This window comes from Canis aureus, chromosome 31 (genome assembly GCF_053574225.1).
Source record: "Canis aureus isolate CA01 chromosome 31, VMU_Caureus_v.1.0, whole genome shotgun sequence".
In the NCBI taxonomy this organism is placed as follows: domain Eukaryota; kingdom Metazoa; phylum Chordata; class Mammalia; order Carnivora; family Canidae; genus Canis; species Canis aureus.
Genome location: NC_135641.1, coordinates 17,632,567 through 17,657,668, shown reverse-complemented (window position 1 = coordinate 17,657,668; position 25,102 = coordinate 17,632,567). Strand labels below are relative to the sequence as shown.

Here is a 25,102-nt window from a genome sequence, read left to right as displayed (position 1 = left end):
CTTCAAGGTCTCACCTCATGACACATCAGGGCTTAAGTCCCATACCAGTCTTTGAACTAGTCCCTGAATAAGCTACGTAACCTCTCTGACTCTGTTTCCTCTTCTGTAAAATAAGGCAACAAGAGTAATTATAATTTACAAGCCAATTACTATTGTAATTAAATGAGATGGTGTATATAAAGGTACCCGGTATCATGTTTGACTCCTAACAGACACTCAAAATTGGCGTTCATATTATTTTTTTTTAATATTTTATTTATTTATTCATGAGAGAGACAGAGAGAGAGGCAGAGACACAGGCAGAGGGAGAAGCAGGCTCCATGCAGGGAGCCCGATGTAGGACTCGATCCTGGGTCTCCAGGATCAGGCCCCAGGCTGAAGGTGGCGCTAAACCGCTAAGCCACCCCAGCTGCCTGGCGTTCATATTCTGTACTATGCTAGAAACATCTGTGTCATACTCTTCATTACTGTGGTCCTCTGTTTCCCTCTGAAATTCTCAAACCCTCCCGGGGCAGTGCTGGCTATATAGTAGGTTCTAAGTAAGCATTAATACTTGCTAATTAACACAAAACAAATGGTTTTCTTCTGAGTCTCATCACCGGAAACACATATCGTTGTGTACCTCAAGCACCCTCTCTAGTCTGGAGGCGTATTCAGAGTCATTAAATTCTTGTCATTATTGCACTGACCCGCTGCTCCAGCCCTAAAAATAGGTGCTCCTGTTCCCATCTTCCCTGTGCTTGGGGGCAAGAGGAGTCCTGGGCTGACTGCCCATAGTACTGAACATAAACAGCCACACAGAGGCCCAGCCCACATCCACAGACAACAGCCCTCTAGTCGTCTCCCCAAGGGGCACCATGTGTGATCACGTTCACCAAGATCCCTGTGGCACCCAGAATCATAACACACAAAACACCCCGCAAGGACCCAAGATGCCTCTCCCAAGCTTGTCAAGGGTCAAGTGTATGACTTTTCAGATTATAGTATGACAATATAAAACTACGGTATTGGTTACTTTTAATCACATTTTTTTAATTCCAAAATACACGTTCAGAATTTTTTTTAAGGAACAGGGGTGCCTGGGTGCCTCCATCGTTTAAATGCCTGACTGTTGATCTCAGCTCAGGTCAAGATCTCACAGTGAGTTCAAGCCCCCTGTCAGGCCCCATTCTGGGTGTGGAGCCCACTTAAAAAGTGGGGGGCAGCCCCGATGGCCCAGCGGTTTAGCACGTGCCTTTGGCCCAGGGCATGATCCTGGAGACCCGGGATCGAGTCCCACGTCGGGCTCCCTGCATGGAGCCCCTTTCTCCCTCTGCCTGTGTCTCTGCCTCTCTCTCTCTCTTTCTCTGTGCCTCTCATGAATAAATAAATAAAATATTTTTTTAAAAAAAGGATACACAGAAAATCGGAAAAGATGCAGCCTTACTAACACAGGTGCATAAGACCCCAACTGTCCTGTATTCTCAACAATCAGTATCTTAACCATGACAGAGATTAACAAAGTGCTCTGAAAGCACAGGAAAATAAGTAACTCAGTTTGGGGAGGGGAGAGTGATGAGGGCTTTACAGAGAACATGTGAGGTGGTTTTTGAGATCAGTGGGGTTTCCCTGGGAAACACAGGGAGAAGGCAGTCCAGGCCAATGGGAAGAGCATGAGCCAATGCAAGGAGGGCTGAAAACACGGAGCATGTGAAGAACATGAAGTCCTGTGGGCTAAAGAGAATGTAAGTAGAGGTTAAGTGCTAAGTGACAAACACTGGCAAGGAAAGTTGGATCAACTTGGTAAACTGATTTGAGGTGCTATGTTAGGAAAGTCTGAATGGTGCTTTGAAAATATCTAGACAGTGAAATGACATGATAAGACCCATGTTTTAGAAAATCTGAGAGCACAGTGACGAATGAAAGGGAGGCAACGTAAGGTCAATTAAGAAGCTTCTTAGGCAAGAGTCTGGGCAAGAGGTGATGAAGGCGTGAGCCTGGGCAGAGGGGGGCTACCCCATTGGAACCTGGTCTCTAATGGGATGTGATACACAAGAGAGGGACACAGACACACACCCATGTTCACAGCAGCATCATTCACAACAGGCAAAAAATGGAAGCCACCCAAGTATCCACCAGCAGATGAACAGACAAACAAGATGTGGTATACACACACAGTGGAACGTCACTCAGCTTTGGGAAGGAAATTCTGACACATGCTACAACATGGATAAACCTTGAAAACATTACGGTAAGTGAAATAAGCCTGTCACAGAAGGGTAACTACTGTACGGTCTCACTTATATAAGGTACCTAGAGCAAATTCATAGAGACAGAAAATAGAATGGTGGTTGCCAGAGGCTGGGAGGCTGAAGGGGCTGGGGAGTGAGGAGTTATTGTTCAAGGAGAATAGAGTTTCTGCTTTGCAAGATGAAGAGCTCCAGGGATGCATGGTGCTGATGGTTGTGCCACAATGTGAATGCCCTTAATGCCACCAAACAGTGCGCTTAAACATGGTTAAGACGGTTGATTTTATGTTATGTGCACTTTACACAATCTTTTAAAAAAAAAAGCAAGAGGGGGAGGGGGGCAGGGTTGACAATATTGTACATCTTCCAGCCTGAGGCCCTAAATGAAGGGCAGTACCTTTGACTGCACTCCAGGCCACAGGAAGGACAGTGCAGGGGAGTGAAGAGAGAATTCGGAGCTGCACAGATGTCCAGGCTCAATACAACTGAGGACACACACTTTCCCAAAAGGCTCCCTGACAGGATCAGCATTGCCTCTTACATTCCTGAAGTCTAAAAATGACACAACTTGAAAGATAATTAACAGCAGCCGAAAAGAGACAGGAAGTGACTTCCTGATTTTTCATTTGGAAAAGCGGCATGCTAGCGTACGTGGGGCAGATTACACACTTACATCAATCTCACTCCTTTCTGAAACCCAAAGAAAAGAACAATGAAAACATTATGTGCCCCACCCAGGTGCCCCAAAACATTGTGTTTTTAAAAACATAAACCATAGCCAGAAGATCTGGAAACTGGACCATTGATGGAGAAGTACTACAAGACTAAGGTGAGCTGACCGAGCTGAATTCCAGCTAGGTCTGCAGCACAGAGAACCGAGATCCCATCTGATGTACGCCCCAGAATTTCCAAGAGGCTCCAGAACTAACAGCTCCAGGTAACTCTGGAAGCTGGAGCGAAACAAGGGCTGAAATAAGAAGGAAGGCCTGGACACCTGTCAGAGCCCACAAGGCCCTCCTCCACTCCCAGGGGCCCTCCCACACGGACAATTCACTGCCGGTTTATTCTTTAGAGCAGGGAGCCCTGTGTTTTTAGACAGGACTTGGGTCTGTGGGACAAGGAACACAGGTAAGAATAGGAGCTCCACTCGGAATACACGGAGACTTAGAGGCGTGTGTGTGTGTGTGTGTGTGTGTGTGTGTGTGTGTGTAATGTATGTGTATCAGCCCAGATGGGGAGCACGACTAGTCCAGGTGCTTCAGGCAGGAAGGGACTTGATACAGGGAATTGGAGAGGATGTAATCTTGGTGAGAGCCGTGAGAGCCAGGGTCAGAGGAACCACCACTCACGCTCCGGAGTCCAGAGGCACCAGCACTGTAAGAAACCAAATACATGATCCCAGCTCCCCCGTGGCTGAGGTGGCCCTGAGTGCCAGAAGGATACTCGGAGCGGACAGGAAAACCCCACGTCTGGCATGGGCCACTGCTGCAGTAACAATGGTGGCTTCTCCTTCTGACACTCTCACTGGCAGAATCGAAATCAGAAGCCTCCTGTCAGGGGCCCCTGGGTGGCTCAGTGGCTGAGCATCTGCCTTTGGGTCACGGTGTGATCCCGGGGTCCTGGGATGGAGTCCCCCATCGGGCTCCCTGCAGGGAGCCTGCTTCTCTTTCTGCCTATGTCTCTGCCTCTCTTCCTCTGTGTCTCTCATGAATAAATAAAATCTAAAAAAAAAAAAAAAAAAACAGAATCCTTCTGGCAACTGTAGGGTCCAGGTACCAAGCCCCTACAACATGAGAGAAGACTTAACAAAACAGGGATAGGACTGAGAACCAGGGAACCATATCCGGCCATATCCAATATCCACATGCCAAGGCCACCCTCGTCCTCTGCTCCCACTCAGTTCCCTGCTCCCCCAGTACTGGCAAATAAATCTTCACTTTCCGGGCAGGAGATGACAAAAGTCTCCTAGCCAGTGGCCAAAGGAAAAAAGTCAGGATGCTAAAATTTAAGTTTCTGAAAGAAACAGCCCAGCCAGATCACCCTCCGGTGAGGCTCCCAGTCAACAGAATAATGAATTCTTACCTTCAAAAAGGCCAATGATTTCCAGCAAAGTAGTTGCAATTTTTTTCAAAATGACTCCTATTCTCTAAATTTTAATTTGCTTCAAAAACAATATACAGGGGACATATGACATCTATAGATGAGCTACGATTAATGACCAATTATTCAAACACCACAAATGTGAAAATATGAACCCACACAAGCCACAATGCAGGTGAGATGTGCCACTGAAATAACCAGTTGTACTTTTCCTGCCTAAACTCTAGAACTCTGGTTTTCAAAGTATGACCTGGAAACCCTGAATGTCCCCCAAAGCCCTTCAAGTGAGCTGCGAAGTCAAAACTACTTTCATAACATGAACTTATCTGCCTTTTTCACTCCTGTCCTCTCCTGAGCACACAGAGGCATTTTTAAGAGTCTCCATGACATCTGATGACACCATCACTCTAACAGCTAAGAGAATGGAAGATGTTTTAAATTTTTCTCAGTCTTAATTTCTAATATGGTAAAAATCAAGACAGAAACCACACAAAAGCTCTCTGGCATCCTTGAAAATATTTAAGAGAATACAAGGGCCAAAAATATTGAGAATCATTGCTATAAAACAACATTTTAGTTAGTTGCCTTTGGAAAGGAACTTTTAATATGTGAAACTAATTAGAATTAGTTTAAGTTTATATCTTCGAAGGTAAAAGAAACAGTAAATGTTTTACTATCTTGTATCTGTTGATCCCGTAGGAGGAGGATTTTTCCCAAATTAAATTATTCTTCCCCTACAAGTAAGCACCATGATGCAAGTCTCACTGCCTGGAAGGTAGCAAGCACACCACTAGAGTAAGGAGCCCCTCACATGAGCTGTTCCTACAAGTAAATGATCTCAAAGCCTTTCCCAGTGGCTATGTAAACCAGCCACTACCAGAGGCCCCTGTTCCCCAGAGTTTTACAAAGATTCTCAGGAATGTGGAGAACCAACATGACATCTCAACATCACCAAGGGATCCCAGAGCTTCAGAGAACAGGAAATAAGCTCTGTTTTACAAAATGATGCTAATGCTGGAAGGTAAGGGGAGGTGTGAAGGAATGCTTATGCTGGTCTCACATCATGTCGGGCCACCTTTTCAGTGCCTCACTGCACTGGGATCTCTCTCTTCTCAGCAGCTGCTGGTCACGGGAAGGCTTCTCAGGAAGCCCCTCTGACACAAATACCAACCCGCAAGAGTGAGGGCAGTTCATCCCTGGAGCACGCTTGACCAACAGGCCACAGGAGCCAGTGCATAAATACTCCCCTCTCCATGTCCCAGGTAGAGGTTACTGGGGCACATTCAACAGTTCTCCAGGGGTCCCTGGCCGGATGGAGCGCCAGTGCTCCATCATGGCAGCTGGCTCAATGACTCACTCTTGGGTTGGCTTTCTGTCCTTCCCTTTGTTATTATTCCCTTGAGTGTTCTTCCTCTTATGTTTCCTGGGATACCTTTCCAAAATAAACTGCCCATGCTAAGCCCTTGTCTTAATCTTTCAGGTGACCCCAGCTAAAGACAAGGCATGAGATAAGCTCTCCACTTCCAGAGAGGTGGGGAAGGGGCATGGTTAGCACAAGAGTCGCCCAGCTCCTTCCCATTCTGAAAGCTTGGTAGAAGGCTTCACATCTAGTAGATGTTTTAAAACGACCAGTTAAGTGAAAAGAGAGTGAAATGATGGCCAATGATGGAAGAGAGACTATCACTAACTGCTGTGTCTTATGACATAGACCCTAAGAAATGGGGGCTTTGGAAGAAACAATGAAGTCTCCAGCAGAAACGGAAGGCTAAAAAAGAACCCTGAAATGATCAAGACAGGGGGGTGGTTCTGGAAAAGGAAATGAGTCTTAGCCACTGGAGACCCAGAGACTGACCTCCCAGGAGCTGGCAGCCCAGAAGCTGAGGGGAGGTGGGACAGAGGACATTCAGACGAATGAGGGGTTCAACAACCAAAGAGAGGAGTAGATTTTACATGGTAGTCCACGAAGGCTTGCAAGAAAAAGAGTGGACTAACGTCTCCACTTAACCACACCAAACCCTGACAATCAAACCCTGGGGCCTGCAACCCTTGACTGACTCTCTTTATCTCTTTCTTTTCTTCCTCTAGTGATTACTGATTGGCTGGGCATACTTTACATATTAATTTATTTAATCCACAAAACAACCCATGAAGTAGGTTCTATTATTGTCCCCATTTCACAGATAGAGAAACTGGAACCCAGAAAAGTCACACAGCTGAAAGACAGAACTGGGGTTCAAACCCTGCCAGCCTGGCTCTTTCTCACACTTCTGCCCCCACCAGACAATAAAGCCACCACATTCTACATGATAATCGCACATGATTCCTTTTGCAGTATTTCCCATGTGTTGCATCCTTAGCATTTTCAGAACCTGTCACTACATGTAATTTATACTTTTCCTAGGCATCAGTTGAGTTCCTAGCCTGTATATACCAGATGCTGGGCCAACTGCTGGGGATAAAGATGCAAAGTCCCCATTCTCCAGGACGGTCCCATTATACACCTTGCAAGATGAGCCAAGTCATGGAGAGGTGAACCTACAAGTCAAGGTGAGAAGGTAGGCCTGGGATGAAATTGGGACAAACTGGCAGGTGAAAAACACAAATTCTCTCTCATCCCAGAAGAAGTGTCACTGAGCATCTGCCATGTGCTAAGCCCTAAAAGGTAGCAAGGAAGGAGAAGGACACTGAAATGAGTTATCATGCAGTCCCACTCAATCCTCATACCCACAGGTAAGGTACAGCAAAGCTTTCACACCAGGCCTTGGATCTATAATGAATCTATAATTAAAAATGATCCGTTCAGTCTCCCTGTAACACCACTTTAAATCACAATACTTACAGTAGTTTTCTGGAACTGACCATATACAACCAAGCTCCTATTGTAAGTATTTGAAGGTCTCTCCTTGGTTCTGACCTCACTACTCATTAAATCAATCTTTTTCTTCCCAGTACATTAAAAGCAAATAAGAAGAAAATATTCACCCTTTATATGTTTGCCCATGTTATTTACCTTGCCAGAAGTTGGTCTTCTTTACTTCTATCCACCTTTATCTCTGGCCATTTTCAAAAGTATCTGATGATTACCTTCTCCACTCACATGGCTTTGGTCTTTCCCCTAACACAGTCCTGTGGCACTTGTAGATTAAAGTCTCTGGTGTGCTTGGTACCAAAGTATTTTACTCTGTATGATTCTTACAGCCATGCATATATGAGCTGGCACATAGTAGGTGCTCAAGAAGCCTTATTTAAGTCCTGAGTGTTAAGTCAGTACCATAGGGAAAAATCCCACATGATCATACACTGTGCTTTAATACAATTTGTTATAAAACCTTCTTTCTCTTCCTCCTCATAGTTAATAAAATATACTGATTCATCGGCCCTGTAAATAAGCCCAGTCTCCCCAAGGAACTACTGTGACATGAATGAAATCATCACTTTATACTAGACATGATGCTTCTGGAACAGTGTTTGGTACACCATTAACTCCCAATAACTATCTGTGGAAGTGAATTTAAATAATCAGCTTTTTTCACACCTGCCACATACTATACCATGTGGTAAAGATTTCCAATAACAAAGTTTGTAAGAAGGATTTGAAGAGCAACCCTGATCAAACACAGAAAAAGTTGTTTTACCCACGTTACACGCTGTACTATCCTAAAAGACTAGGCCACTCTCTTCTTCCTGGACTTCACAATCTGTCAATTGCTTACACTGGTTAAGAACATCATCCCTCCCCATTCTCAGGAGCCTACTAGCCAGAACCTGCCCATCACTGGACACAAAATCTGAAAATGGCATTTTCAAGTACTTTGTGGAGAATATGATTTAATGACACTGCTGACAACAGTCACTTTGAGTTGTGTGATCACAATATGCAAAGTATTTAAATACAACCAGCTCATTCCACTTAGACCTTTTCGAAAGAAAATCGGGAAGTAATGAACAAGAAGTGAAACGTTTATCCCCCAAATGATCCGGAATTCACATAAAAGAAAAACTGGATATCGTAGAGAGGATAGTAATTCTGGGACTCCCAATGGATAACAACAAGCCGAAATGACTTGAAACCAGCCGATATGAATCCAGGAGATGATAAAGGATACTTTGGGAAATCTGCCTCCCATTGAAGGTGGGTTTTTTGTTTTTTTCCTCCAACAATACTCTACATAACGCGAATAAAATGTGTTAGACTATTGTTTGAAACCTGCCTCGGTGCGTCCAATCCATGCACCTCCCGATTGCATCGAGACCTGCCGGGTGACACATGAGATCTAAAGTGGGTGGATAAAAATAACCTGGTCCTCAAAAAGACATGATAAACGCCAGACAGCTGAGTCACTTCGAAGCCCATCTGACTCTTGAAAGGGACATTCACTCTCCTCTTCCTTGTCGCACATATACATGCCACCTGGGGAAAAACCACCAACCGCCCTGGGTGGACGGCAGTGCCCTGAGCTGTCGTAACCCCCCCGCCCCACCCCCACCCCCACCCCACCCCGCGCCACCTCGCGTCTCAGGTCACGACCCGCGACTAAACTTTTAATAATTTATACTGATGCATTTCGGCCCCGGCGACTCCTCTAGAGGAGTACGGGAATGACTTAAAGAAGCCATAATAACCCAGCAGTCCCCCTGTCTGCTGCCCCACCGGAGGGGCCCGAAGGTTCCTTCCCACATTCTAACGGGAAGCAGAGGAGCGGGGAGCCCTGGAAAGCGGGGGAGGCCAGCTCGGCGAGGAGATCACAGGGCCCGGGAGTGGGCAGCCGGGCCGAGGCCACGGTCCCAGAAGGGAAGGAAGGGCCGCGTGTGCGCCGCGGGCGGGGGCGGGGGGGGGGGCGGGGGGGGTCGGGGCCCGGGCCGGGGCCGGGGCGAGGGCGGAGGGCGGCAGCCGCCCCCCCCGGCCCCCGCCTGCAGCGCGCGGTCGAGATCGGGGAACTCTCGGACCGGGCTCGCTCTCCCTCCGTGGCAGGCGGCCGGGGGCCGGGCAGGCCGGCGGAGCAGAGCCCGCGGCCACCCGGTCTTCGGCGGCAGGAGCCTCGGGGGAAGCGGCGCCCCGCATGCAGGAGGCGCTCACTAAGCGCCGCCCGACTGCGGGGCGCCCGAGCCAACTCCGCCGCCGGGGGAGGAGGTCCCCGGCCGCCCCTGCGCATCCCCCCGCCCGCCTTCACGTGCCGCCGCAGGCCGCCGGCACCGCACCCTCCCCCGGGCGCCGCGGGCGCGGCCGAGCCTCACTTACCGGGGAGTCGTAGGAGAAGGCGCACTCGTTCTTGTACACCCTGTCCCCCGAGCGGGGCACGCGGATCGTGGGCATGTGCGGCACCAGCAGCTCGCCGACGTCCCCTGCAGCCATCTTCCTGCCGCCGCTGCCGCCCGGCACGCCGAACAGGGCGCCCCGGCGCTGCATGGCCGCGGCGCGCCCCCGAGCCCACCGGGTCGGGCCGCAGCGCTGGGTCCGCGGGCGGAGCGGGCGGAGCGGGCGGCGGGAGCCGGGGCGGGCGGGCCGCGGGGCGGGAACGGGCTCCGGGGGCCTGGGGCCGCGGGCGGGGAGCGGGGGACGCTGCTATTTTTAATCCAATGGCGAATCGCCGGCCCAGCTGCAGCGTCAGGCGGGGCGCCGGGGAGCGCCAGCCGCAGCGCGCCGGGGAGGGGGCGCTGGAGAGGGGCCCTGCGCCCGGACCGCGCTCGGCGGCGGGGGGGGAGCGGGGGGAGGGGAGGGAGCGGGGGGAGCAGGGGGACGGGGGGCGGGCGGGCTGCGCTGCGGCTCCCCCCAACGGTGTTTTCTACCCTAGATCGGTAGGTTGCCAAGGGGCAACTCCGAGGCAGCTGACACAAAGAGCAGAACTGGGGGGGCGGGGGGGGGTGGAAACCGCCTGCTTTTAAAACAACTGAAGATAAAAGCGAGGACTTCCCCCGCCTGAGGAGGGGCGGAACTCGATGTGCGAAATCTGGGATTGATTGCACAGCGTCGGGCCCAAACCTAAATCTGCGCTGTGCACTTAGGTGTGAACCTCACTCGACCTTGTTCCTCACTTTTTTTTTTTTTTTTAGACATATAAAGCTTTTAAAAGAAAATAGAATAGGATCCAGTGAGGATGGACATGTATTTTTTGCAATAATACAGATTTTTTTTTCTTACGTATGGTGAGGAGGATCGAGATTGTTTGGGGGCGGGGAGAAGCTTTTCTAGTTTTATATTTATAGTCTTTGGAACGTATTTCGCCTGATTTGTTCGAGGTCTCCGCGTCGAACGTTGAACAGCCTGATTGGAGCATCTTATTCAGACACACACATATTCCTGTCTTGCTGGTCCGGTTCCTCAGAATAAATAATGAACGGGGTAAGGGGAAGGTGAATAATTTGCGAACAGAGCTTACCTCACAGCATACTCTCATTTTTTTCAAAATAATTCTTAAAACACAGGTTCGATTCCGCTGAGGTTCCCTAACTACACCCAATGTACCCAGGGATTGCTGCCAATTAATGGAACGCAGAAACAGCAAGAAATAGTAAACAAAAATGTTGATTTCTGTAAGCCTCTCCCAAACAAATCAAATTATCTTTATTTTTTTTAAGATTTTATTTATTTGTTCACGATAGACATAGAGAGAGAGAGTGGCAGAGACACAGGCAGAGGGAGAAACAGGCTCCATGCCAGGAGCCCCACGCAGGACTCGATCCCAGGACTCTAGGATCACGCCCTGGGCCAAAGGCAGGCGCCAAACCGCTGAGCCACCCAGGGATCCCCTCAAATTATCTTTAAAACCTTTTTCCCCCTCCCATTACATCTGTTACTCTGCCTGATTCTGCAGATCTGCCAGGTTCCACTGGGAGACTGCAAAGGTACCTGGATTTTGATGTGAAGTAGACAGATGAGCCCCTCTCTCTCTTGCCCTGCTCTCCTAAATTTTCATATAGTTAAGCAAGACTCAATCACACCTCACATTCAGGTTCATCAATGATGCTCACTTGTCCAATTAAGAGAAAAAGTTTATTCAAAAGCATCAATAATCTACAGTTTAAAATATTTCTAGATTAAATGCAGTTAAAATTGAGACACCATTTTCCACCCTTCAAACTGATTAAGACACATGGAGTTGGCCTAGGTTTGGGAAATAGGCCCTCATTCACATTGTTGGTGGGAATAAAAAAGAGTAAACAATATCGACCTTGATTTTATATGCATAAACTATTTCCCCAGCAATTCCTCACCTACACATTTATGCTACAGATAACTTATGCTACAGATTTATGTAAGGATATTTGTTACAGCACTTGTTTATAGTAACAAAAGACTGGGAACAGCCTAAAGATCTCTGTGTAAGAAGTGGTTAAAATACAACACTGTTGAGAAGAACCAAGCGCTCCATGTTCTGTGTGTGCTGATGTGGAGCAATCTCGAAATCATATTACTAGATGAAAAAAGCAAAGTGCAAATCAGTGTGCAAAAGCAAGGAATGCATGCAAGGCACTCTGGTACACCCAAAATGCCACAGGCCTTCCATCCAGTTGGTTGTACCTATGCTATTTTGTATATATAGAGAGGCTACAGCATATATATGTATATGTGTATATACATATATATAGTATATATACTGTGTGCATATATAGTATATATACTGTGTTTATATGTACATATATATATATATGCTGTGTATATATATGTGTGTGTGTATATATATATAGAGAGAGAGAGAGAGACAGTAGAGAGGGACCTACTGCCAGTCTTTACCTTTCTGTGCTATTTACATTTTTATTATGTGCAATTATTGCTTTAAAAAAGTAATTAAAATTCAGTTATACACACACTCTAAGTTCAGTAACCAGTTAACATGTTTGTAGTGTATTAGCCTCACATCCTTAACAATGTTTATACAATATTATTGCAACTGGGTAAAAATCAACACACATTTTGACAAGACTGGAAAGACAGGTAAAAATTAAATAGTTATGTTTAGAATTTATAAGATTTTGTTTGTATTTTCAGAATGTCTTTGTTTCAAGGGATAAAACTGTATTGACACAAAAAGTCAGAGAAACTTCAATGAATTAAGACAACGTCTTGGACATCCCCGGTGGCTTAGCGGTTTAGCGCCACCTTCTGCACGGGGAATGACCCTGGAGACCCGGAATTGAGTCCTGCGTCCGGCTCCCTGCATGGAGCCTGTTTCTCCCTCTGCCTGTGTCTCTGCCTCTCTCTCTGTTATGAACAAATAAATAAAATCTTTTAAAATAAGGAAAAAATCTGGTTCAATTATTAGAACTTTCTAACTTAATTTTTCAAATTCTACATATGAATTTATAACCAGACTATTTTTTTAAATCTTACTTGTTTATTCATGAGAGACACAGAGAGAGGCAGACGGGAGCCTGATACGGGACTCAATCCCAGGACCCCAGGATCACCACCTAGGACTCAAAGGCAGACAGACGTTCAACCACTGATCCACCCAGGGGCCCTTATAGCCGGACTATTTTCCTGGGAAAAGTTTTCAATTAGTAATAATCATGCCTCAAATAAAACCTCATGGCTGCAACATTGCCACTGCACAAAGTTCAACCAGACTATTACTAATGGGCCGGTTTCTGCCTGTAGATCTTTTTTTTTTTTTTAATTTTTATTTATTTATGATAGTCACAGAGAGAGAGAGAGGCAGAGACACAGGCAGAGGGAGAAGCAGGCTCCATGCACCGGGACCCTGACGTGGGATTCGATTCCGGATCTCCAGGATCAAAGGCAGGCGCTAAACCGCTGCGCCACCCAGGGATCCCTGCCTGTAGATCTTGATCAAAGAGCGGGATGAAAGTGACTATGGGCAAATAATTTTCCCTTCCAACATAAATTCCCAGTCTTGCTGAAGAGATTTCAGACTAAGAATTAACTTTTGCCACATCGAGTGTCCAGGTCACCCCATCACTCTACTGCTCCAAAGCCTTCTCTCATGACATTGCCATGAGTCTGCCTCTCGTGGCCTGGCATTCAAGGACCTTGCCCTTTGGCACTCTTTCAGATGTCAATCCCACACCTACTCCTGGTAAACTAGATTATATTGTCCCCAAGGATAACTATACTTGTCTCCTAGCCTTGGTTGAAAGCTCTCCACTCTCATTTCAATCTTCTCAATCCTTTCAAGGCTTTTCTGACTGCTCCAACCCTTAGGAGCCGATCTTAAATACAGACAGCCTCTATTGCCTGTACCCATCACTGCATTGTGCCCTATGACATCTTTTGTACTGTTCTTTAATGAGTCAGGGTTCCATATATTTTCCCTCTGTATAGGTAGCACAAATAACTCTTTGAAAGAGTTATTTCTCTTAACATCCTTGTACATTATGGCAGCTCAGTATTTGTGGAATATTGCCTGCCCAGAAAGGTATTGCTTTGTTTATTTTAGGCACTTGGTAAGTACCTACCAAGTGAATGACTCACATCTGTGACATTGTAATAGATATGTTTTGCAGTCAGCTTTGTGTCTTTTAGGTAAAATTCATCATTTCACAAATGTTGTTCCCAGAACCGACATAGGTTACATTAAAGCATGACACGAACTGTGGCTAATGCCAAGTTAGGGAATTGGGGAAATCTACAGAGAAAAAAGATATCTTAATTATTTCAATTAATGGACTGGCTCTTGACCTCGGATGTCCTCCAATAATGTGCAGTGATCTAGTAAAGTCCTATTTGGTGATAGCTTGTTGTGGAGGCATAGCCACAAAACTTTCTATCCTGGCAGATAGCCTCTGCAAAAAGCATTGGTTATTAAGTGTAAACCAATACATCACACTGCTTAAGAAATGTGGTATGTTTTCCATTTAAGAAAATTCTATATAACCATCAAAAGTCATGTGATATAAGAATGTTCATTGACATGTAAAAATGTTCACTAAAATGCAAACTTCAAGGACAGGTTGTAAATGAGCATACACACTATTCTGTTTAAATACATACACGCATATATGTATAGTGATAGAGAAAGATATTAGATTGAAATAGGTCATATGTTAATGGGGGTTATCTCTAGGTGAAAAAAAACTTTTTGTTGTTTTGTGTGTGTGTGTGCTTTTCTGTGTTATTTAAATGTTTTGCATTAACTACCCATTTATTTTTTTTTTTTAATAAGGGGAGATGTTAACTTTTTACACTACCACCTATTACGTCAATTTCTTTTCCATCTGCCCTCTTTCTTACCTGCTTGTCCCCTTCACCACCCATATAAAACTCAGTAAGTTTCTGCTGTTGGGTTTATGGGCAATCTCAGTAACTAGAAAGTAGGTTCACACTGGAATGAGCAAACTCCTTGAACAACTCTTAACATCAAGATGAGGTAAGCTGTTACTCAGTTTAAGAGGAAATCTGAGATCCCTGTTCAGCTTTTGGGGTTCTGTGATCTGTAATACTCACCACAGTTCTTTCAGAAGCCTGACTCATAAGTTACTCATAGAGATAGGTGAGCATACTCCTTTTCAGGCCAATCTGACACCATCCCTACTCATGCCCACTTGTCATTTCCATGTGCACACAAGAAGACATGTCCTCCATTCAGGTATAGAAAAGCCTGTTGTAGGGACTCCTGGGTGTCTCAGTGGTTGAGCATCTGTCTTTAGCTCAGAGTGTGATCCTGGGGTCCTGGGATCAAGTCCCCTAGCCCGCTTCTACCTCTGCCAGTGTCTCTGCCTCTCTCTCTCTCTCTCTCTCTCTCTGTCTCTCGAGTAAATAAAAAAAAATTAAAAAATTAAAAAACTTTAGAAAAGCCTGTTGTAAAACACAGTAAACACACACACACACACACACACACACACAATACACACATACCACAGGGCCACAGGCTACTTTTTCAGGTTTCCTAGTAAATGAGCAAAGCAAGTTACCTAAATGTGATACATACTCTCTCCAGATTCCAAAGAAACTCATCAAACATTGTGTGTCATTCTTTTTTTTTTTTTAAAGATTTTATTTATTTATTTATTTATTTATTTATTTATTTGAGAGAAAGAGCATGTGCAAGTGGTGGGATGCAGAGGGAGAGGAAAAAGCAGACTCCCCTCTGAGCAGGGAAGAAGTAGGAGGGCTCCATCCCAGGACCCTGAGATCATGACCTGAGCCCAAGGCAGATGCTTAACCAACTGAGCCACCCAGGTGCCCCATGCCTCATTCTTAGAGATAGGAAGCTCACGATGAAGAGCTTGTCCTTCATTCTTCTATATTATTAAACTCCCTTCTGGAACTTCACTCAGATGGCAAGCCCCTATATTTCTCAGAATGTGTCTCCTATTCTCTGTCAGAGGACACCTGCTACTTCCTGCTTTCTGGGTCCCGTCTGCACATTGTCATCACTGTAGGGACTAACATGATGTCCTACTGATGTTGACAGCCAAGATCAAGAGTCAGCACACCACAGCCCATGGACCAAATCCAGCCTGCAGTATGCTTTTGTAAATAAAGTTTTGTTGGAACCCAACTGTACTTATCCATCTACATATTGTCTATGACCGCTTTTGTGCTACAACAGCAAAGTGCAACAAAAACCATATGGACCCAGGATATTTATATCTGATCCTCTACATAAAATGTTTCCCAAACCCTGGCCAAGATCCCTACAGGTTATATGTTATGATCCAGAATCAGAGAACTGGCATGACCTTAGATTTGTACTACTTATCCTCCGGGTGATGGCAAACCTGTTTATCTGAATGGAGCAAATACTTTCACCAGTTCAGTAGCTGCAAACCGAATGACAAGAAAAGTATTAATTTGCTTCAGTAAGGAGATCATCTCTGGAACATCAGCCAAGCTGAAATCACCACCTTGTTAACTTTACCACACTTCACCACCATTCTCCATCCTAATGCGAAAAATAATAAGAAATGATGGGGGAAAGAACGGGAATATGATAGCAATCACCAACTCTTGTGTCTTCCTGGTCTTTGATACTGGCACGATTTCTTGCAGTTCCACTTGAAGAGCAGCTTTGTTTCATGTTTATACTTTTGTTAGAGAAAAAGAATACCAGTGGCATCCTCTTGGTCTTCCTTACTATAGTAATGATTACTCCACAGGTAAGGGAGCCATTGTGGAGATTCTACAGTTCACTAAGGTTACGTATTCCAACAATACTTTCGAGAACTGGAGTACTATCCACAGGATGAGCTTGGGTCTCTCTGTGCCTACCATGAGGTGAGTGGGATCAGAAGTTCATACATCATCTATTCCCAATAAGCCTCCCCACTGGCAGATAGGAGAGGCATTCCACCAGTCTAGAGTTTCCATCAGAGCCAGTTTATAAAAGTCTCCAAAAAGTTTGGATATTTCTCATTCTCCTGGGTGCAGTTACTAGGGGAGTGGTTGCAGAGAAGGCCAGAAAGTAGGTTCATAGTCTCCATATGTGATATTACTATAGCATCGTTCCTAAGGAACCCTGCCTCCTCTTCAACTAAGAAGCTCTATGGTGTCAACTAACTGTTGACATTTCTGTAACCGTGACTATCTAGCCTGGTGGCTTGATTCAGGTCTTTGCTTGCTAAACTTGGAGATGGGGAGGGTAGGATATATTTTAGTGGGATGTCCACTGCTTGCACTCCTGGGAGCCCCACGAGAAACCATAGCCATAGTTATCTGTGAATTAGCCATTCCCTGAATTCTGTTAATTATGTTTGGACTGCTGCTTAATACCATAACCAGGCCAACTTTGCTCCTGGCAGTGAATTACTACCACCTGAGGCATCCATGTAGGACTCCTCCCAGCCCCACAGAAATCAGAAAGCCCACTTTAGGGTCACCTCTTGTCAGCAGCACTGAGACCCCTTAGCATCATTAGTAAATTGCCTTTGAAAGATTCTGAGCCCCAATGGAGACATATGTGATAGATCAAATTCAGTATTTCTGTGTCTTCAGTCCCTTCCTCTATGCTATGCCAAAGGACTTCTAACCCTTTGTCATCATTTAGCCTGAGCCAGCATTTGGGCAACCCAAGTTTGCATTAGGATCATGCCCATGCTCATACATTTTATTTTTTTATTTTTTTGCTCATACATTTTATACAGAATGTCTTCTGAGTGACTCCATATTGAACAAATTGACCTGATACAAATTCACATTTTGCCCTCCTTGATAAAATATCATCAAAACTCATTCCCACAACCATCGCCCCATTTCATAGAATTTGCTGATTTCTATGATTCCTTTGAGTATAGCTTCTGAACTCCTTCCACTCTGATTCTGCAGTTTACTCTTAGGGACCATGTTGAGTCATCAATGAAAATGGTTATCAGTAGAAAACACTGCAGGTTGGACAATGGGGAAAATGCTAATGAGCCTGAAAGGGAGTATAGCTTCCTTAGAAAAGGAAAATGTTGGGGGAGAAGGTGAGAAGGCTTTCAGAATTGGGGATTCTCCAAGTTTCCTACATACTCCTAGACTTCTCTGTTTCACTTATGGGGATCTACTCTTTTCTCATCTGTGCCATAACTTGAACATAAAATAAGTGGAAAAAATATGAGACAGCATTTTCAAAAGTTCGACTTGATTTTCAGGGATCTCATTCTACATCTGCAAGCAGGAAGCAATCAATTTATCATGGTACATAAATACTTTGAGATTCATCCTATTTCTTAAAGACTGTAAATATTTGAGCAGGCCCATCCCTTGCATCAGATTATTCAAATGTCTTTTAAAATAGAGCCCTGACATTTTCCTCTCTTGCGTCTAGGGCAGCCACCTTTCCCCAGAGCTGCATGGTTCTGGACATACAGGCACAGACAACACAAGTGCTAACTTGATTGGTCTATTTCACCACTGAGTATTATGGGTTGCTATTTTCTATCTTGAAATTTGAATGGAAATCTAACTGCCTCCTATCCAATTTGCAACTGAACAGCAATTCTTTTACCCCCTCGTACCCTTCAGGATCTGCTACTTGCAACACATTCTCTGCGACTGACAAAGTTAGAGTTCTGTTGTAAGCTGTAGAAACTAGCTCTGACCTACTTGAACACTAAGAAGGAATGTCTTGGAAGACTAAGGGATGACGCCCCATACTGAAAGATAGGCTGAGTTACCAGAAGTCCAAGGTCCAAAGTCACAGCAGCAGCCACTTCTAGATCTTCTTTCCAGATGTGGCCACCTGTTGATGTGACAATAATTTCATTCCATCCATATGTCTCTCTCTACTCAGGAGCCAGATTTCTGTGGTGGGAAAGGGGACATTCTACAAGGAAGGTATGTTGATCAGCAATACATACAGACATACATACATGTATAAATATCATGATATTCATCTTGCAAAATTTGCTACAATGATATGAAATATTCATAAATCACGTAGCAAACTTCTTGGAATATGCTAACCATCCTTATTTCTATCATTATCCACAAATCTGACTCCTTCCTTCTTTGTGGGAATGACTGCCGCCTACTTTGGGGACCTGCTTTCCTCCATACCTATCTCTAAATCAGTCTACTCAATATTCATTGATCACTTTGTGAACATTTGTACTTTTTGTTGTTCACGATGAATCTCAGTCGGATATTCCCCTTCATTCATTAAATTTAATCTAAAGCCCACTTGCCCCACATTTTTCAGGAAGCCTATCACATATACTTACTGCCTGTATCATTCATTAGCTACTAATATATATACACACACACACACACATATATGTATATGTATATATACTTTAATCTTTGTTTATGTATTCTGTCACCCTAACTAGACTGAAAGTTGCATGAGGCCAGAGATCATTGTAATACATATTAGTAACCCCTGGCCTAAACCTTGCTTCTACATAGAGAAGTTGCTCAAAAAAGTTTGTTTTTAAGAATGTTTGTTACTGTGAGAAGATTGCTAATTGATTTCCAAAGTCCATCTCTCCTTCTCCTTTAGAAAAATATATTGGTTTTTGTGCTCGGGGGGAAACTAAATGTTCCAAATTTGCACCTCTGTGCATCTTCTAATGTTCTAGGCATTAAGATGTAAGCAGAAGGTTATGGCCTTCTGATGCCTGGCATCTAGATGTAATGCCTGGAGCTCCAGCAGCTACCTTGGAACTTGAAGTGACCCTAAGAATGGAATCCAGGTGTGACAGAGCATAAAGATGGAAAGGTACTGTGCCCTTGGTAATTTCTTAGAGCCATACACTAGTTAGTCCTAGGGTGCCTACTTCTGAATGGTCTTCCGTAAACAAAGATAAAATGTTACCTTGTTTAAGTCACCTATTTTGAAAGGGGTAGTCAGTGGGGGATGCTCTGTTACAAGTAGCTAAATATAATTTCTAAATGATACAGCTACTATTAGAAAATATAGACCAATTTTTAAAAATTCTTATTATTTATTATTTAGTACTAAGTATTTATACTTAATTAAAATCACTAACGATCTCCTGGCTTGTACAATAGGATGCATAACAGCCCCTTAAAAATATTCACACCCTAATGCCTAGAATCGGTGAATATTATCTTACATGGGGAAAAAAAAATTTGTGTTTGGCATGTGCGATTAAATTAAAGATCCTGAGATGGAAAGATTATACTAAATTATCTAGGTGGGTCCTAAATGTGATCACAAATGTCCTTATAAGAGATGGGCAGAATGAGCCTTGACACACACGGAAGAAGAAATGGCAATATGATGACACCGGCAAAGATCACAGTGATATGGCTACAAGCCAACGAATGCTGGCAGCCACCAGAAGCTGGAAGAGGCAAGGACAAACTCTCTCTTGGAGCTTCCATAGGAGCATGGTCCTGGCAACACCTTAACTTCAGCTCAGTAATACTGACTTTAGGCTTGGCCTCTAGAACTGTGAAAAAAATAAATTCTGTCATTTTTAAGCCATCACATTTGTGGTAATTGGTTACAGCAGCCATAAGAAATTAGTGCAATTTGAATTACCTTTCTACTTCTTTTCTAAAAAGGGACTATACTTTCTTCTACACGTTACCTGTAACTCTTTCAACTCCTACCTCCCAGCATCTCATGCCGGATGCATCATAGATGCCCAAATTATAGTTGATAGATGTGTAAGTCCGTGCATTTTCCCATTGCTACCTAAGATGCAATATTCCATGAATGATATACACATGGTTAGTTGTCAACTGCATGACACAGATAATAACCAGCATACTGGGAAAATGCACCAAATAAATTTAAAGGACGGACTGGTTTGGCAAGGATCAAGGATGTGGGAAGTTTATCATTGAAAAGAAAATGACATTGCAGGCAGACTAGAGCAGGGCAAGGACACTGGGTTTCTTCCTTACAGGCAATGGAGGGCCACTGAAAAGGGTGAGTAGGGAAGTAGCACACATAAATCTGAACTTTGAGGAAGATGAGGCTGGTGGCACTGGTGACACTGCTGGTAGGATCATGTGGTGGGTGAGAGGGCATGAAGCAAGAAATGACTAAACCAGGGGGAAGCCAATATAAATCACATTTTGTGAGAGAATTTGCAAACTAAAAATCAACAGGACACTGATGTGGGAGAGTGAAGGCCAGCACTCTACTCCTAGCTATAGCTATCCAGCTGTACTTCCTCCCTATGTCACCTGAGAGAATCAATTCACAACTATGTCTCTTCATCTGTAAAGTGTTCAGAAGATAAAAAAAAATTATACAAAAATTGCACCTTTTCTTTCCTTCCTCTCACCTTCATTGCTATAGCATTTAACTTAGATATCTCCTAAACCCTTCAGAAAGGATGCCATGGCAAAAGACCACACTGGGAGAGAGCTCCAAAGTACCAGAGGGGTCAAGATGTAATAATGACACTTCTGATAGGTAAGCAGGGTGTCACTTGTTATAAACCATACTGTAACATTTTCAATGTCACATGGACAGCCCCATAAAATTAAGTAGTTTGCAAGAACAGCTTAAATATATAAACATTTCTCAAGAAAACTTTGTCCTATGAGACCATCAAGAGAAGAAGAAGGTAAAGGACAATAAAAGGATGAGGAAGAGGAGGAAAGGGAGAAGGAAAAGAGGAAGAGAATCAGAAAGAGAGTGATAACATATTGAGCTTCTACTACACCAGGGGCTATATATGTGATATAATCATTTAATCTTCACAAACCCCTATATTGAAAGATTCTTACATTTTTTCCACCATCTTAGTCCTAACAGAAACAATGTGAAAACACTGAGACAAAACAAAGTTACAAGAAGTAAAGCACACAAATAATCCAAAATTCTTACACTCAGAACTACCATTCTTAATAAGAGGTAGCTATCTGTGTATGTCTATAGATTAAAAGGTGGATGGATGGCTAGGCAGAAATAATTTTTTAAAAATGGAACATGTGATACCTGAAGCAAGCTTGGTTTTCCTACCTTATAAATGATCTGATTTTTCTACCTGGAAATTTTCCCTACTTCTATTATATATATATTTTTCTATTGTATTTTTTTAAAAAAATTTAAGTACTATACAGTGTTATCAACTATGGTCACCATGTTACACATTAGAGCCTCAGTCTTTATACACCTTATTGCTGAAAGTTTGTATCCTTTTGACAACCTTTCCCTATTTCACTCATTTTTAAGCCCTAAACCCTATCCCTGAATCAGGATATGTTTTAGCATCTATTATTCCATTATTTCCTAGAACACAGTATGTTCTTTTTATCATTGGCTTAGGTTCTTAATAAAAATAAATAAATAAATAAATAAATAAATAAATAAATAAATATCTACTTCCTATCCCTAGGCATTCCTGTGAGCATGATATCATCTTTGGTTTTTTTTTTTTTTTTTATGATATCATCTTTGAATTTCATATGTCAGTGCTGGTTGCTGACAGGAAGTCCAGAGAAGTCTGAAAACCTCCCATTTCCTTAAAAATCCAACTTTAAAAAAAATTTTATTTATTCATGAGAGACACAGAAAGAGAGGCAGAGAGACATAGGCAGAGGGAGAAGCAGGCTCCCAGTGGAAATCCTGATGTGGGACTCAATCCCAGGATCCCAGGATCATGACCTAAGCCAAAGACAGACACTGAGCCATCCAGGTGCCCCAAAAATCCAACTTTTGCAAAACTATCTAAAGTATTTAGCTATTGGAGCAAAAAAATGTGATCTTCAAGTAAATGCAACAGAACCATGTTTCCCTCAAGGCATAAGGGAAGGCTCTGGTTCTGATGAGCGAGAACATCACGATACACAAAACAATAGAACAATATCTGGAAAAAAACCCTGCTAGGGAGAAACTATGGCCTCATCTCCAGGGTAAGGTGGACTTCATATTTTCCAAAGACTCCTTGAGATGAGAGACATGCAGCTTGCCAGCCACTGCCTGTGTTCATGCCATAGCTCCATGCAAAGTCACACAGTCCAAAACACGGTCTGGGGACGGTGTGTGTGTGTGGGGGGGTGGGGGACAAAAAAACACACGGTCTGGGGCTGGGAAGACTTCCTTCTTTCAGTCTTGAAAATCACAACCAAGGTCTCAGGGGCATCATGGAAAGCCTGAGGGATGTGCCTCTGATCAAAACAAATCAAAATGGAATACAGCAAAGCCATATTACTGAGCATGTTGAATGTCTCCTTAGGTCAGTCACCCAGCAGGTGTTTGACAAAGGCAGCACCTACAACCCCAAATGTCAAATGCCTGACACTCTTCTTTGCCGTAGGGATTCTACAACAGTGCCATCATTTGTGAATTGGTTACCTCAGATGCTGTATTGGTGCCCCATTCTAACATTGGTGGGTACAAATGGGGCCCAACCGTGTCCGTGACCAATTTCATCTATAACATGATTTGGACTGGCAATGAGTGGCAGAAGCAAACGCAAGGAAAATCAAAAGTGCACAGTAAAAAAAACATCGGGCACACAAGGAAAAGCGTGATTAGTGACGACAGCTAAAACCAATACAAAAAGACATACCTGCGAGACTTTAAGTACTTGAATTCTCAAACACAAACTATAAAATAACTCTGATTATTACGTTCAAAGAAATGGAAGACACATATTTAATCACCAGCAGGGAACCGAAGACTTCTTCCTGAAGAAGTGTGTTTTGTGGGCCTTAATCATCTTTTATTACAATTCAATGAAGACATCAAGCAGTTTAGTAAACAGTGTCAAATGCCAAGATCTGGAATGCTGAGCAAAGGTACAAGGTCTGTGCTGAGTGGGAAATAGTATGGTGAGAACTATAGTGTCAAAAGAAACTATTTGCCACAAAACTGTACCATCAGGGTGACAAAATTGTACTTGAGAACTTTATACCTTGGGGCCTTGAGAAAATTGATGTCCTCTTATGAGGCCTATGGAAGTGTGAATTGGTTCAACATGAACAGGAGGACAACTTTGAAATATGTACCGAAAGCCTGAAAATACACTCTAACTAAAACCTCCCTTCTGGGAGGTTATTCTAAAGAACCAATTAAGGATGCATGGAAAGAGGGGCACCTGGGTGGTTCAGTCAGTTAAACATCCGACTCTTGGTTTCAGAATATATACGTATTATATATATATATAATGTTATAATTAAGAGTTTAGTGTATACAACTTTCACATTTTTGTGGATTATTTCCTTAAGACAAATTCCTAGCTATGTGATTATTAGGTTAAAAACAGAAAAGAGGTTGTGACTCTAGGTAGGTTCTGTTCAAATGTTTCCAAAAGAAATTCTGTGGTTGGACCCTGATGTGGAGTGCTGAATAACTTATGCTTTTTTTTTTAAGTTTTTATTTATGTATTCATGAGAGACACACAGAGAGACAGAGAGGGACAGAGACACAGGCAGAGGGAGAAGCAGGCTCCATGCAGGGAGCCCCACGTGGGACTCAATCCTGGGACTCCAGGACCACGCCCTGGGCCAAAGGCAGGCAGGCGCTAACCCGCTGAGCCACCCAGGGATCCCTATGCTTTTGGATAATTAACTGAATGTAATGTTAAGTGATATGCCTTAGCAATTAATATATAATTAGAAACAAATCAAAATGTGAATTAAGCTTCTTTATAAGTGATACATGAGAGGATATTTCTTTACATATTTCCCAATGTCAATAGTACTACCATCTTAATGAGATATATAAAAATTGCAAAATGTGGGCATATATAGAAGTACCATATAATTCAGCAATTCCACTTCCAGGTATTTATCCAAAGAAAATGAACACTCTAATTCAAAAAGACATATACATTACTATATTCATTGCAGCATTATTTACAATAGCCAAGATATGGAAGCAACCAAAATATCCATTCATGGATGAATAGATAAAGCAGATGTGACATTTATATAAAATGAAATATTAGCCATAAAAAAGAATGAATTCTTGCCATTTGTGACAGTATGGATGTGCCTAGAGGGTATTATACTAAATGAAATAAATCAGAGAGAGAAATACTGTGACTTCACTTATATGTGAATCTAAAAAACAAAATAAACAAAACAGAAATGACTCATAGATACAGAAAACAAACTGCTGGTTGCCAGAGGAAAGGGTATTGAGGGAATGGACAAAATAGATGAAGGGGATTAAGAAGTACAAACCTACAGTTGTAATAAGACACAGGGTTATAATGTGCAGCATAGGGAATATAATCAATATTTAACCACTTTTTTCTTTTTTCTTTTTTTTAGATTTTATATACTCATGAGAGACACAGAGAGTCTGAGACACAGGCAGAGGGAGAAGCAGGCTCCATGCAGGGAGCCCAATGTGGAATTCGATTCCGGGTCTCCAGAATCACATCCTGGGCCGAAGGCAGGCGCTAAACCACTGAGCCACCCAGGGATTCCCATATTTAACCACTTTAAATGGTCACAAATA

General features: G+C 43.5%; 1 protein-coding gene and 1 pseudogene across 1 annotated transcript in view; both read right to left on the bottom strand.

Annotated features, from left to right (window-relative positions):
• USP13 (ubiquitin specific peptidase 13) overlaps positions 1–9,768 on the bottom strand; it is a 126,572-nt gene extending 116,804 nt beyond the window's left edge. Inside the window, exon 1 of the mRNA XM_077879734.1 lies at positions 9,568–9,768. Within this exon, the coding sequence (XP_077735860.1) occupies positions 9,568–9,735 (168 nt within the window). The 5' untranslated portion in view covers positions 9,736–9,768. The remainder of the gene's footprint in view (positions 1–9,567) is intronic.
• A 3,037-nt stretch (positions 9,769–12,805) lies between these two features.
• Positions 12,806–12,885, bottom strand: LOC144302769 (U4 spliceosomal RNA; annotated as a pseudogene).
• Positions 12,886–25,102: the final 12,217 nt, after the last annotated feature.